General features: G+C 37.0%; 4 protein-coding genes across 6 annotated transcripts; 2 read left to right on the top strand and 2 right to left on the bottom strand.

The window, feature by feature from the left end:
• The first annotated feature begins 786 nt into the window (after nt 1-786).
• Nucleotides 787-3,910, top strand: LOC141825542 (RPM1 interacting protein 13-like). The gene is made up of 3 exons (XM_074712922.1): nt 787-1,155; nt 1,984-2,070; nt 3,585-3,910. Exons 1-3 carry the CDS (start codon nt 817-819, stop codon nt 3,723-3,725), a joined length of 567 nt encoding a protein of 188 aa, XP_074569023.1. The 5' UTR covers nt 787-816; the 3' UTR covers nt 3,726-3,910.
• Nucleotides 3,911-4,794: 884 nt separating this feature from the next.
• LOC141825001 (uncharacterized) lies at nt 4,795-7,065 on the bottom strand. The gene is made up of 2 exons (XM_074712364.1): nt 6,881-7,065; nt 4,795-5,074 (listed from the first exon to the last, which is right to left on the bottom strand). Exons 1-2 carry the CDS (start codon nt 7,063-7,065, stop codon nt 4,951-4,953), a joined length of 309 nt encoding a protein of 102 aa, XP_074568465.1. The 3' UTR covers nt 4,795-4,950.
• Nucleotides 7,066-7,450: 385 nt separating this feature from the next.
• On the top strand, nt 7,451-10,418 carry LOC141822924 (ubiquitin carboxyl-terminal hydrolase 21-like). Its single transcript, XM_074710224.1, is given in 10 exon segments — nt 7,451-7,492; nt 7,744-7,864; nt 7,958-8,068; nt 8,718-8,890; nt 8,973-9,308; nt 9,386-9,505; nt 9,574-9,970; nt 10,061-10,092; nt 10,094-10,249; nt 10,251-10,418. Coding segments are annotated over 10 exon segments (1,656 nt in total).
• LOC141823381 (uncharacterized) lies at nt 8,607-14,364 on the bottom strand. Of its 3 annotated transcripts, none has more exons than XM_074710657.1 (12): nt 14,251-14,364; nt 13,232-13,287; nt 12,711-12,835; nt 12,505-12,599; nt 12,226-12,431; nt 11,731-11,919; nt 11,435-11,644; nt 11,181-11,334; nt 11,044-11,107; nt 10,873-10,953; nt 10,724-10,809; nt 8,607-10,427 (listed from the first exon to the last, which is right to left on the bottom strand). In XM_074710657.1, exons 1-11 carry the CDS (start codon nt 14,362-14,364, stop codon nt 10,733-10,735), a joined length of 1,371 nt encoding a protein of 456 aa, XP_074566758.1. In that variant the 3' UTR covers nt 8,607-10,427; nt 10,724-10,732. The 3 variants fall into 3 exon arrangements, with proteins under 3 accessions (XP_074566758.1, XP_074566760.1, XP_074566759.1); XM_074710659.1 differs by having other exon boundaries at nt 11,196-11,334; XM_074710658.1 differs by lacking the exon at nt 8,607-10,427 and having other exon boundaries at nt 10,579-10,809.
• Nucleotides 14,365-15,007: the final 643 nt, after the last annotated feature.

Genomic DNA, 15,007 nt, shown 5'->3' with positions numbered 1-15,007 from the left:
TCATCGAAGTGATTTTATAGTGAAATGAAAGAAACATTTTTTTTTTAAAAATACATTTATTAAATCTTTTTTTTTGAATTTTTAAAGAAAAATAAATTATTAACCAAATTTAGTGGAAGGGGTGGGAAATTGTAGTGAATTATTAAATTTAATAAAATTAAATAAATCTCACTGATAATAATAGCTATATATATATATATGTTATTATATTTTTAACAAATAAATGATTTATATAATTTGTTTAAGTAAATAGATTAAATAAATGAGTTATAATAAACAAAATATTGCAAATTTATTGATAATTTCTAACTTTTTAAATATTTAAAAAATTAGATAAAAGGAAAAAGATTTTTTTTAAAATCAGTCATCTCATTTTATAATTTTTTATTTAAAAACATTCACTTTAATAAAAAGTAGAATCTGCCACCTCAACAGTCCTACACGATCGCTCTCACAATCATTTTTAATAAGTAAATTAAAAAGTTGCTATGTGATAATTAAATGTATAAGCCTCAACAGCCCTATACATTTAATTATTTTTTAATATTTATATCATAATAGTTATAAAATATATTAAGAATGTATTTTTTATTAAAATGTACTCTTTTTTTTCGACGGTTAAGATAGCGGATTCTATTTCTTGAGAATGTACTTTTTGATTAAAAAAATTAAAATAAAATGATTTTTAATAATTTGGGGGGAAAAATAAAGACGTCTTTTTTATTTTTGTGTTACGTAAATTTTCAAAACATTTTGGTGTTGCGTGAAAGATTTTAAAAAGGACAGGACGCTTCGGGCTCTCGTTGGTGGTCTCCAATGTCGATTGAAGTGATCGAGATCTCTTCCTCCGACGAAGTCAGCGAAGAAGAGTACGAAGAGAAAGTGAAGACCAAGATCATGGCGAACAGAAGCACATGGGGGGCTTCTTCGGGGGCAAGCATTATTCGGAGAGCCGAGGAACCGTGGGATGAAGACGAAGAGGAAGAATACGAGTACGAAGAAGACGAGGAGGAAGATGATGACGACGACGACGACGATTGCATCATTCTCCCTTACAATCCCTTCCTGGGCGACCGACTCGATTTCAGCCGTCGTCTAACCCTCGACAGCCCGCCGTTGTCAGATGACGTCGCGATCATTGCGGAACGAGGCAAGGTATTGTTTCCTCTCTCGATAAACCCTAGAGAAATCCCTGATCTGCCTAATTATATGCGATTTCGCAGCAAAATTGTACTAATTTACTAAAAGGAACAATCAAAAAAAATTATTCTTTCAAGGAAGATCTCCCTGATCTGCTTTGTGCAAAGTGAAGTAGAAAAAGATATTCACCTTTGGAACCCTCAGTATAAACATGTTTTTATCAGGCGACTGCAAAATCAGGTTTTTATCAGGTGAATTGGAAGCTCTCAAGTTCTGTGTCATGTACTCCCAATTACATCGATGCTCACTAAGTTCTCAAGTTCTCTATAGCATCATGTACGTTCAATTCTAGAGATTGTTCGAGAACCTAATCACCAATTTTAGATCTGTCATAACAGCTGCTGTATGGTTTTTTAGCATGCATATGTAGAACTTTAGAAATGTTGTCTTCTTCTGTTGCAACTTAAGCCTCCAAACAAGGACTGCAAAATCATACTGGGGAAAAAAACCCTAAGCAATCTAACATCAGGCGACTGCAAAATCAGGTTTTTGTCAGGTGAATTGGAAGCTCTTAAGTCCTGTGTCATGCACTCTTAATTATATCAATGCTCACAAAGTTCTCAAGTTCTGTATAGCATCTTGTATGTTCAATTCTAGAGATGGTTTGAGCACCTAATCACCAATTTTAGATTTGTTACTGTGGATTTTTTAGCATGCATATGTAGAACTTTAGAAATGTTGTCTTCTTCTGTTGCAATTTAAACCTCCAAACAAGTCACTTAATTTAATGATACAGCATGTGACTTAAGTTGCAAGTTTTACATTTGAAGTGGATGATTGCAGGTTGCTTGTAGAGATTATCCCCATTCAAGGCACTTGTGTGGAAATTATCCCTTCAGCAAGACACCCCACAAAAGCCACTGCCAAAAGGTGATTTCTTTAACCCCCTCATTTTCTCAATCGACATGTTCAAGTTATTCTAATGCAGCAACAGTTTGTTTATAATACAAAATTGATAATTCCCAATGGGATTTTGTCAAATCTCAAAGTGCTTTTGTGTAAAAGAATTTAATGCTAAGGTTGAAGGTTAACTTTGCCTCACTAAAAAAGATTTAAGTTTGGAAAAGTAGTCTCCAGTTGTTCATTCAGTTAAGCATATCTCCAGACTCCCTAGACTTATAAATGGAGGTGAGAAGAATATATCGAAAGGGTGAACCTTGTACGTTGAAACTCTGTTCTTGGATTCCTTTTTAAGTCCTTGTGAGATCAGCAGCCTCTCTTATGGGTTCCCTGTCATTGCCTGCAAATATTGTTGTATTGATCGCTTAAAGATGATGAGGATTAGCTTATGTCTACAGATTTAAAACTTTGATCTCTTACTTAATGATCACTAGGCATATATGTCGCCCCCGTGCTTCAGGTTTCAGGATTAAACATTTTGTTAGAAGTTTTACCCTGTTAACCACTAGCTAGTGAGGTATTATTAGTCTAAACGAGCCATAGTCTTCATCCAGCTAATAGAAGGTAAAAATTTCCATTATTTTAATGTGTATGTTCATAAAGTACCCAGATAAAACAAGGTAAAAAATTCAATAATTTAATTGCCATCTTCTCAAAGTAGAAGACGAGCTTTGACGCAACGGTAAAGTTGTTATCATGTGACATGGTAATTACAGGTTTGAGTCTCTGTAACATCTTTTTGCAATGCAGAGTAAAGATGCAGTAGGATGCCCTTCTATGTTCTCAAAATACCCTTTATTACTTCGTATTTTGATCTAGTAGAAATTGGAGACATTGCTTAGTTGAACTAAATGAAGTACAAATTCTCACTAATAGTTATGTTATATATCTTCACTTTTGGAGAATATTTGCAATCAAAGCAGAAAAGTACAGTCTGCTGCAAATTCCTGATAGCATGTGTGATTATCATCTACCTTTAGTTCCTTATATTCATTCCGAAAAAGACTCTTCTCTTTTCATTTCGATAAAGGAAAGTAACTGTTTTCTTTTCATTTCGATATAGGAAAGTAAACTGTGTTACTGAAATAGTCTTTCGTTGCTTACGAAAATAACTACATTGTAAGTAGGCCTCAAAGATGAGAGATCAAATTTAAGTCTAAATCGTAAAGAGCCGAGCCTAACTGCATCAAGCCTGTTGGTTAAAAAAAAACTAGAGATCGAGCCGAGCTTAATATTAACTGAGCTCAATATTAGGTAGACAACTTTGTAAACCAATTTGTTTATGGATTATTCATGAACATTAAGGAGTTGAGTTTAGTTTGTTGGAAGTTCCTTCTTTTATCGCAACATCTTATTAGCATAGTAAACAAACATAAATAAACTCTTACTAGCATCGTCAAGATTGTTTCTATTCAGTCTTGTACTTCCTTTTATCTGTATATTTGCTTCCTATGACCGTATGATTTTCGCTATAATTGCGGCAGTGCTATTGCTATGTTTGCGACGAACCGGCTCCGTGTGACCGTTGGGAAGAGCACTGTGAAGCATCAGACAAGGATTCTTCATGGAGTGAGATGAGGAGAAACCATCGAGCAGCTCAGCAAAAGGTTAAGACTGAATCATAGTTCTCGCTCGCTCACTTTGGTAATTAGCTTTGTTGCATCCTTGTCCAATGCAGTTAGTTCATATGCGCAGTTCATGGGCAAACCTTAAGTTTCTTGACACAGAAAGAATGGTTGTGTTTATCAGATGCTCTTCCTTTGTGAACAAAAGTGAACAATCTGCAATTAAAAGCCTTTTCTTATCGTGATGATGCGAGTGTGAAGCTATAATTAATAGTTGCTTTAGTAAAATAATAATATCAATGTAAAATATAAAATATTTTGGACATAGATTAAAAATTGTCAAAAGAATTTTTTTATCAAAAAGATATTTTACTTTCATGTACAATTATTCAACTATCATTCACTATATTATTTTTATTATTATTATTTTTTATATTTTCTCATCTAAATTTTAAATGGAAGATGCATTATAATAATTACAAAATTATAATTATTAAATAATTATAATAACTACAAATCTATATCATAATTATAATAATTATAAAATTATAATTATTAAATAATTATAATAATCATATGTGCTACATAATTGTAATAATTATAATTTTATAGCTCTTGTAATACTTAAGTTAAATCATAAAATGTAATTAAAATAAATTTAGAAATCTACATTTTACATTTGTTATCATAACCCATAATGATCCCAATCTTAGACTTTTAAAAATATCATTTAAATTTTTTTTTAAATTTTAAATTTTTTATTTAAAATTATTTTTTATATTATAATAATTACTATTTCATAACTACTACAACTAATAATTATAATATTATAATTGTTACAAAATAGTCATAACTACTTATAACATACTGATCAATTCAAAATTTAAATGGAAGATATAAATGAAATAATAATAAAAGAAATACTAGAGGACAATTATTTTTATTTTTGTCCAAATATTTTCAAGGAAAAAAAGTATAGAAAAACACATATTTTTCTTCTTTAGCTAATTAGCTGTGAGACAAGGGAATTATTTTCTTTCTATCACTTTCCTTCCGAACTAGATAACTAGTTTACCAATTACATGGTATTAAACAGGGAAACTTCTACAACAATATGCAGTATCAGACAAGCAAAAAAGCATTCATATAAACTTAAATATGAACGACGAAAATACATCGACAGTGACCTCATTGTTTCCTTTAGAAAACAATGGAACATTCACACATTTGAACCTAGTTGTGGCTCAAGGCTCTTGCCACATTCCTTTTTACATATGCGGAAAGTTCACTCATCGTCGTAGGAGACATGGAAATCAGTGGTGCAGCCGGCTGCATCCGGGTCCTCAGCTCCACAGCAGTCGTAGAATTTTGCGGCATAAGGCGGATCATTCGGACCAAGCTCGTAGTACCTTCAAAGTTCAATGGACACTAACCCTTGTTTTTGAGTGAACAAGAATAGTTTACGTAGAGCGAATGAGAAGAAATAACATTAGTTTTAGTTCCGAGTTGAGAAAATTGAAAAGAGCATTGAAGAATTGGAATAAATGTTTCAGTCCAATTGTGTATCACTAAATTAGTTCCTTTTCGATTCTAAATACTCGAGAATGAGCATATCAACAAGGAATATCTTTTGTAGTCTAGTAAACCAAAGATGGAGTGATTGATACATTATACAAAAGGCTCTTATCAACAAGGAAAATTCATAAGAAAGTTTAGTGTGCAAAAACCAAAATACCACTAGAACCGTTGAACCCGTTCGGTTGTACTTGTTGAACTAACTAGTTGAGGCTTGTTATCACAACTTCTTATCCTATAATTTTGAGCTACATGCTGGATCATATCGAAACTATTCTACATCATCCCTTTACCTCTTCTACTTACATCACACATCTACCTTAAAACTATTATACAAAAGGCTCTTATCAACATGGAAAATTCATAAGAAAGTTTAGTGTGCAAAAACCAAAATACCACGAGAACCGTTGAACCCGTTCGGTTGTACTTGTTGAAATAACTAGTGGAGGCTTGTTATCGGAACTTCTTATCCTATAATTTTGAGCTACATGCTGGATCATATCGAAACTATTCTACATCATCCCTTTACCTCTTCTACTTACATCGCACATCTACCTTAAAGCTCTAGTCCTTCCCGTTATTGGGCTCTGTTTACTCGAAGGGAGCGGAGAGGAGAAAGACAGGGAGAAGTAGATGGGGAGGAAGCAGGTCTCCCCGGGTTCGGTTGTACTTGTTGAACTAACTAGTTGAGGCTAGTTATCGCAACTTCTTATCCTATAATTTTGAGCTACATGCTGGATCATATCGAAACTATTCTACATCATCCCTTTACCTCTTCTACTTACATCACACATCTACCTTAAAGCTCTAGTCCTTCCCGTTATTGGGCTCTGTTTACTCGGAGGGAGCAGAGAGGAGAAAGACAGGGAGAAGTAGATGAAGGAGGAAGCAGGTCTTCCCGGGCTTCGCTAACCTACCTAGAGATAGGGGAGAGCAGTGTGTGGAATGAGGAATGACTGACCAACTTGTAATCTTGCAATTTTGTATTACAAGGATATATAAGTTTCTTTCATTGGGTTCAGAGGCACCCTCACACTACCCAAATCGAAAGGTAAACCCAAATTGGGTAAACAGATCAAGGGAATGGCCACACACACACTCCACTCCCTCCCCCCTCTTCAATCTCTCCATGCAAGCAAACAAAACCTTGGTTATACACGTTTAGAGTGAGAATTGATATTTGGAACAACACACCCTTTCATTTATTGAAAACCCTAGTCATGGGACTCAAACATGGAACGTGATCCTAATTCAGTGTCCCTATCTTATATTAGATAAGAGCTAAGAACTCCATCCATACATCGATATTTTAACCACAATGGATGACCAAATAAAAAGCATATGCATATCCAGAGGAATTGCATGTTCAATTGTGCTTGTCACATCAATCTTTCAATTCATCACTAAGAGAGGGGTTTTTTGAATAGTTCATACAGAAATCGACATACCAACTAGTTTTAAATTTCTGCATATACAAAGATGAAGAAGAGGAAGAACCGGCGGAATCAACTACAGATCTCAAACAAGCATCGCGAACTCGATATAGAAAAGATGAAATCAAAGTAGCTCTTACTCGAAGAACAAAGCAGTTACGGAATCAAAGGATCGTTACTGATTCGGGTTAGGGAACGATAGCATACCTCTTCTGGTCGTCGTGCCTGCGACAGACGAAGAAGGAAGGGTGGAACCGGCACGAGGAAGTCGTATTGGAGCCAGCGTCGTACGCACGCTTGCACCGCCGACACAGCTTCTCCCTCCGCCCCTCGCCGCCGGCTCCCTCTTCCTCCGCTTTTGCGACGGCCGGCCGTCCTTTCTCCGCCTCCATTTCAGAAGCCGCGATCGAAACCCGTTCTCGTGTGTATTAAGGATGGCCTCTCGGGCCAATTGGGCCTAGGCCGCAAACCGGCCCGATTCGTAGCCCATTATGAGCCCAAATCGTAATTTACCAGCAAATCTCACCCATTTTTTGGTTCCCGATGCAAGTAATTTTGACCCATTTTTACCATCCAATCACGAATCGGGTAAGAAAACGGGTGTGGAATAGCAGGTGCGTTTTCATAATCGAGAGACTTAGGTTCTAAAAATTTGGGCGGGCGCCGCCTTCAGTTTCAAAGCCCCGCCAAAAATCGTATTCATAAGGGCAATTCGGCGGATTCCCGACGCCCTCCATCTCGATCCGCCTCGCTTCCTCCTCAAAACCCTCACTTGGCATGGCCGCCGATCCTCTCCTTCCCGTCGATCCTCAAGCCGCGGTGAGTTAGCTCGAGTTTTCTCGCTGTTTTTCTCCTTAGGTTTAACCCAATCGATCGCTCAATTGTTGCCTCCTACCTCTTACCAAGGCTCTCGATCCGGTGGCCGGACCAAGTTCGTGCGCTTCCCCTTCTCGGATGAGCGAACGGCCCCGTTTCGTGGTGAGGTTTCGTCCTTGCAGTTGTCGTATCGAGTTGATTAGCTGCTTCTTGTTGATCAAGTTTCCATCTTGGCGTGATATTGATCGGATCAGGGTGCTGGCCTCAAGAACTTGGGGAATACCTGCTTCCTTAATGCGGTTCTGCAGTGCCTCACGCATACGGTGCCGTTTGTGCAGAAGATTCTCAAGACGGATCACTCTCCTTGCTTCCGTGGTACGAGCCTGCGGATGGCCTTTTGCCTCGCTGATTGCTTTTTCAATTTAACTCATCTCTAATACTAGGGCATTGCTGTTGGTGAACATGCAGCTGCGGATGGAGATTTCTGCTCATTTTGTGCTTTCAAACAACACCTCAGCAGTTGTTTGCTGCTGTCAGGATATGTTACCTCACCTGTAAATTTCGCAGAAAATTTGAGCCGTATCCTCAAACTTGTTTGAATTTATCTTCACACCAAGTTCTATATTTTCAAGCATCTCTACAAGAATCTTCTAGCTAGATTTACCTTTTATTCTTTAGTTAGTCATATGCAATCAACATGTTCTCAAAATTCAACTATCTTGTTTTTTTTTTAGTGTCTAATATCTGGTGTGGGATCTGTGTTGAAGTTATCTATTCATTTAGTCAGTATATATGATCTAACTACCATCATCTAGGTGATATTTGCTACAGTTTATATTTTCATGCATCTCTCTAGATTTGTTGTTATTGATGGCAAACAAATAATATTGGTTAAACAGCTTCAGATGTAGTAATAGCTCAAAGTTGCCATTGTTTTGAAGTAAACTAGCTTGATATAACTTCTTATGTCATGATGGAATTATTGTAGGCAATAAAATCTAGCAAGTTGATGTTAAATCTAGGTGATATTCTGTCTAAACTATTACTAGCTTAACTTGGTGTTTTTTGATGAACATTTAGGGTTTAGTAGTATTTGTCTTTATCAATTTTGATTGAAATTGCTAGGATCTTCATCTTATATGCTAGTACAAGTAAATAAAATGAATAGATTTTTTGATGCAGAGAACAACCTAGTGAAACATGGAGTACTTAACCTTTTAATTTCTAGAGATATCACCTCATTTCCAATTAGGTCAACAAGAAGATGCTCATGAGTTCCTCCAATCATTGTTGGATAGTATCCATTCTTGCTGTCTTGGTAACAAATCTGAGGATTGGAAGTCTTCTCTAGATAAAGATAGCTTCGTTACACAAGCATTTGGAGGATGTCTGAGAAGTCAGGTAATTCTATAACCTTTGCTAATATCTATTTGTTTGATTTGCATTTTCCTTACATTTATATGATTTGTCGTTGCGGTTTCAGCTGCGTTGTTGTGGTTGTGGCCATCTTTCCAACACCTTTGAACCGCTTCTTGATCTTAGCTTGGAGATCGATAATGCTAATAGCGTTGTTGACGCGCTGATATCCTTCACTAGGTTAGAGAAAATTGATGATTCTGAAATCAAACTGATTTGTGATGGATGCAAGTCTCAAGTCACAATGGAGAAGCAGCTTAAGTTGAACACAGCACCAGAAGTTCTTGCACTACACTTGAAGAGATTTAAGAATGATGGAAATACATGCTACAAGATCTATGATTCGGTGAAATTTCCATCGGAGCTAGACTTGAGCTCATTCTTAAGTTGCCCTGTAGATGAGGTTTGTGTTAGTCGTGCTTCTTGTCAGTTGCGCTATGTATAAGAAAATTAAGTTCTCATCCTCAATGGCTAGTGCAGGTCCAGTTTAAGTATGATCTTTCTTCAGTTCTTGTGCATATTGGTTCACCATATTCTGGACATTACTATTGCTTCGTTCGCTCCTCTCCAAGCACATGGTATCAGATTGACGACCGCAAGGTGACTTTTACTACTTCGACCTTTTACAACAGGCATGATAGTGGTTCTGACATTGCTGTTGTTTGTAGGTGACTAGGGTTTCCGAGGAGTATGTATTAGAACAAGAAGCCTACGTACTCTTTTATGTTAAGCAAGGAACATCATGTTGGTTCTCAAGCTTCCTGGAGAGTGAAAGGAAACATATTGTTAACACCACAAGTGAGACTTCTCCAATATCTGTGCTTGATCATCTCGAAAGGTACCATTTGTCTCCTACAGACAGTGAAGAGAGTTGCAGCAGTTCAAGAGAATCTCCTGAAGGGCAAGTAGAAATTCCCTCAGTGAAACCACAAGATAAGATACTTGAAAGCAAGATGAAGGTGTTCGAGAATTCTGTCAGTGATGATGATCGACCTCCGTTACGATCTGCTGCATGTTCCATGTCTGTCCAGGATCTGGATGTTTTGTTTGAAGATGAAATCAAGGGTGTGTTTGCTCAACCGTATTGATTTGTGCTTTTATACACTCCTTTAGTCCTTTTGCTCACTTACAATTTCTATTCTTGTGATCCTGCAGAAGACGAGAAGGATGATTCGCCTCCTGCAGAGAGAACTGAAGGCCACTGCTAAGAAAGAAAACCAGCCTGTTCTGGAGCCTACTAAGGGTGATGCTCAGGCGAACAAGGCATTTAACAGATTAGTAAGGGACATGCCTAAATCTCGGAGGTCAGGCATCTTGGCTTGTCTTACTTCTCAGCACGGGTCGTTTCAGAAAGCGGTCGCTGAACCTGGAAGAATCCAGTGGCAGCAAGAGGACTAAGGTTCATGGTGTGCATGATGATGGATCTCAGCAAAGGTCAAGAACGATGTCTCAGAGCCTTAGTCCCCGTTCTATTAGGAGAGGCTTGTTTATTGAAGGACCCAACATGAGCTGATTTGTATATCTGTTGAAAATTGCATATCAACAATTTTGTTAGTATCAATGTCATGAATAGCTTGAACTGGAGTTCTTGGTGCTAAATATCAAATAAACCTCAATGATTTCAGATTCAGCTAAATCACTTCCTTTCTCTTCTCCATTATAAAGAGAATGGATCAAGAACTGAAAACATTGCTCTACATGTACACAACACTGTTTGAACAGATGAACAGCTAAACATATTGATCAAATGACATCTTAATGACTATTCTGAGGAGAATCTAGTAGAGCAGATTCAGCAATGAAGATAAATTTTAGCACCTGTAACTTCTAGAAGTAGAATTCTTCAGGTAAGTCGATGAATTTTCCAGATAAAAAGCTTTTGTATTTCCTTTTGAGATCTCGAACTGCAGAAACAACCATTACAATCAATCAGACGAAACAAAAACAAAGGCATGGGTAACCCTCACCCTTAGAATCTGCAGCATTCGGTTTGCTTTCAGGTAATTTGTCGCACAAAGTTGAGTTCACCAGCTCCAGTAGTCTTTTGCCTAGGTTCGATGAGAGAATTTAAACAGCATTAGCACATTTCACATTTCATCAACATGTTGATAACAGAATGCCGCAGCTGTCCATCTTACCAGTGATATGCCTTCCACCATCGTTGGCATTGATCAAGTAGGAAGGGATTTTGCTTTCTTCCAACTGCAGAGGAAGACAAATAGTTTAGAAGGCTCACCGTCAGGAGTCCCAAATGTTACTTCATACTGAAAAACACCTGCAAGAAAAGTGCCTTGGCAAGCTCAAGTGGTTCGATAGGCGAGGGGGGCTTGAGGAACGCAGGCACAAACTTCCCATCTTGATACCCGGCCAAGAAGTGATACGCAGCTTGACCTGAAGACAAGCTTGATACTGCCGGGACAGCACCAGTGCTGCAATTCAAATACTCATCGCTGAGACTGAGACAATAATGGGGTGCACATGGAATGGTACCGCATTAAACATAACGAAAATATGACTTGCTGACTTCACCTGTCAGCCATGACCATGACCGAGGAAGTTGGCTTCTTTATCACATGAGATGCTGGGGAATGTGTGGTGTGGAAAAATGGTGCTGCCCCATGAGAAGAAAGGATCACACCGGCATCACTGGATATTGCAAGCTTATGGAGCTCCAAGCATCGCAGGAAGGTATCCTCTGGAGCAAACACCAGAATCACAGAATCACCGGATAATAGAAGTCTAAAAATGAAAAAAAAAACATTGAATAAGAATAACTTTCTTCTACATATGAACTATGGCAATTGTAATTATCGAGCAATAACAACCTGGCAGAAAGAGGCAGACCCCCTCTTGCATATATTACAGGAGCAGCCAAAGCAACTAGAGCATCTTTTGTTGTATTAGTATTAGCAAATGCTCTACCACAAAGGATAACTGATGAACGCTCTACATCAGCGGCAGCAAATCCATTAGATGCTTGTGAACCAAACCCAAGAATGTCCCTAGCACTTGAACTGTAAGAAGAGCGAAAACGATCGAAAATGAGTCAGTTGATGCACAAGATATAGTGAACACACAGACAGACCATGTGCATAGTTTAGGATAAACTCATTTTTCCTTGTCCTAATATCCTAAACATTGGTTGTCATGAATGGAATTAGGATCCTGTTTATTAGAAATATAAACGCTCGTAACTAAATGAGTACTTTGTCCTAATCAGCAAAATGTCAGTAACAACAAAATAGTCTTGCTATTTGCAAGTTTCCAAACAAATTGAAGACCATATTACATCATAAGATACACACATCACCTCGAGTTACCTCATGGAGCTAGCAACGTAAACTGTCAATGGGCAAGAGTCATGTGAAATTGCACGGCTAGGTGTTTCCCACAAAATTTTAGATAATGACAACATTGCAGAGGGATTATCACTGATGATCCGGACCTTTGCATCACAATTAGAAGGCGAACCAATCACTCCATCTAGAACAAAGATTTTTGAGACTGAAGAAATGTGACAAGTAACCTAGAAATGGGGAAGAAATACCAAGAATTAGCAAGAATCAGGGAAGAAACACACGACCAAATACAAAAGGTACCTGTTTCAAAAGTTTACTGAATTGAGCCTTAGAAATTCCGGGAGCTCCACCAACAGGGTCTCCTCTCACATATAGTGGAATGCCTGATAAATTGTCTAAAAAATACATGTAATAAGCCATATTATCATGCATAGCTCAAATTACAAAAAGTTCAAAAAAAAATAAGTTACAATGACTAAACCATCAAAGGAAGTTTGTATTATTACCTATTGAAGTTGCACCATGCTTTAGAAGCTCAGTCTTTTTCAAGTTATGAAAGACTTTTTCCTTCACAATCACACCTCTCGCGGCGAGGGCCCCATTTAAACCATAAGATACATCAAGGCTTTCACTATGGATGAAAACAAGCAAATGATACCATGTCAAAAACAAATATACAAAAAGACAAAGTTCTCCAAAAAACCAATATGTGAACATAAAGATGTCAGTTAATCAAGGCTGGCAACTTTAGGCTATTCAGTTATTGTGAAAGTAACTTTCAAGGATAGTATGTTTCACACTTCAACTCAGTTTTAAAGTGATTAAGTAGTATCTATCATTAACATTGCATATTTATATTCCTGTATATCTATTAGACTTACCCAGTTGAGAATTATATGGTATAAAGTTCATCTCTATGTAAATTGTCTCGCACCATCAAATTTCTCTCACATATTTCTCCTCGCGAGATTGCAACACAGACATTGAGCATTGTGAAATTTTTCCAAGACAAAATAGTAGAATTTACCTGGGAGATGTTGTTGCTTCTTTAACCTCATCAGTAAAAGGTGCCGAAACTGTATACTGAACAACCCACAGCAACAAAAACACAAAAATATTAGTTGGATGACAAACTTTTCAACTCTCAAAAACTCAATTGCATGTATATCTGAGAGCATGAGAACATTACAAGACCACAAGATTCATGGGCATTTCTTATATAAGTTATAACCAGGGATCTACAATCACTGTTAATCATGTAATATAGAAATTCAGAAGAAGAAAAAAGTTGGATTAGGAAACTACTATCTGTGGTGAATTAAAAGTCATTTTGGAGCCTCTAAGAATCAATCAACTATATTTGTTTTTGTGCTATTATCATAACAAGACATAAATATTGTTATCAAAAAGTCATTTTAAAACCTAAAAGCTGCTATCTTTTCATTGTGCTATTGTCTTGAGTACAGTTAATATAACAAAAAATAGCACCCTGTCATGATTCATATAAGCTTTCCCATGTGTTCATTTTTACAAGAAAATAGAAAAAATGGAAAAAGTTGAAGATAGAAGTTTCAGTTATCAGATATTACTGAAAGCATCTTATCTCATTTACCATCACAAATATATATATCACAAAACGAATTCTACATTTCAAATTACTTAAGAATATTAAATCCATTAAAAGTCAATATTTTCAACATTTACGGTGAAAAATTTCTACTAATTCTAAAAAATGTGTTGAATTATTTGGGAGTATTAAAATTTTAATTACTGTAATTCCAACTTACAAGTTGCTTAAGCATTCCAGCTCATTGAAACAAAATCACTCAAAAATAATTAGCAAATTAGATACGTATTGAAAATGGATGAAAGAGAATAGAAAATCCAAGATAAACATAATTACTAGGCTCATGTCCAGCATCGAGATTCAAAACTAAGAACAGCTCCATGGTAAGTTGCAGGATTCAACACAAACATCCAAAACCCTAATTTTATTGCACAAGAAACAGAATAAGTAAAGAAGATGAGGAGGTAGCGGGCACTGACGGCTCTAGCAAGAGAGAGGGCGAGGCGGAGGACGAGTGAACTAGCGGCGGTCGAAGGTGGCGATGAGGAGGCGAAGGCGAAGCGGGAGAGAAGCCTCGAGACCGTGCTCTGCATCTGCGAGTCGAGCTTGCTCCACGGGAAAACGGAGGCGAGGAGGAAAAGCCGAAAAATAGAGATGGCAAACGGGTGGGCCGCAGCGAACCGACCCGGCCTGGCCCGGTTTGGAATATTCTTAACATTGTCCGATAGGGCTAATACGCAACACGAACCAAACCAGGCTGGTTTGAGCTATGCTCGACATGATCCAATAAAGGTTGAACCCTGAGCACAGCTCAATAGATGATTAGAGCTGTCATTTTGAATTGGGCTCATGATATGCTCTGTCAAATAATTTAGATGGATTGAATTAAAATTTTATCAATTTATTTTAAAGTGGGCCGACCTGTCTAAGTTCGCGACTCGTGTAAATCAGTTCGTGACAATCTTGAATTGGTCCACGGATTGAAAAAATTTATTTTTAAAAAAAAATTAAAATAAAAATAAAAAAACTCAATTTACTAGTGGGTTTTATCTATGTAAATCATAATTTAAATTTAAAATTTTCAACTTGATTTATTTAAATTATAATCCAAATTTATTTTTTAAAATATTTTTAATATTTTTTATTTTTTAACAGATCCATCGGTTGATCTGTCTAATCCGTCCTAAATTGAGTTGAAAATTTCTCAACCCGCTAATTGATGGATCATCCCATCCT

Source organism: Curcuma longa, chromosome 3 (genome assembly GCF_044706935.1).
Source record: "Curcuma longa cultivar G26 ecotype Majalengka, Jawa Barat chromosome 3, ITB_CL_G26_1.1, whole genome shotgun sequence".
NCBI lineage: Eukaryota > Viridiplantae > Streptophyta > Magnoliopsida > Zingiberales > Zingiberaceae > Curcuma > Curcuma longa.
The sequence above is the reverse complement of the archived record's forward strand: the minus strand, read 5'-3'. Positions and strand labels throughout refer to the sequence as shown.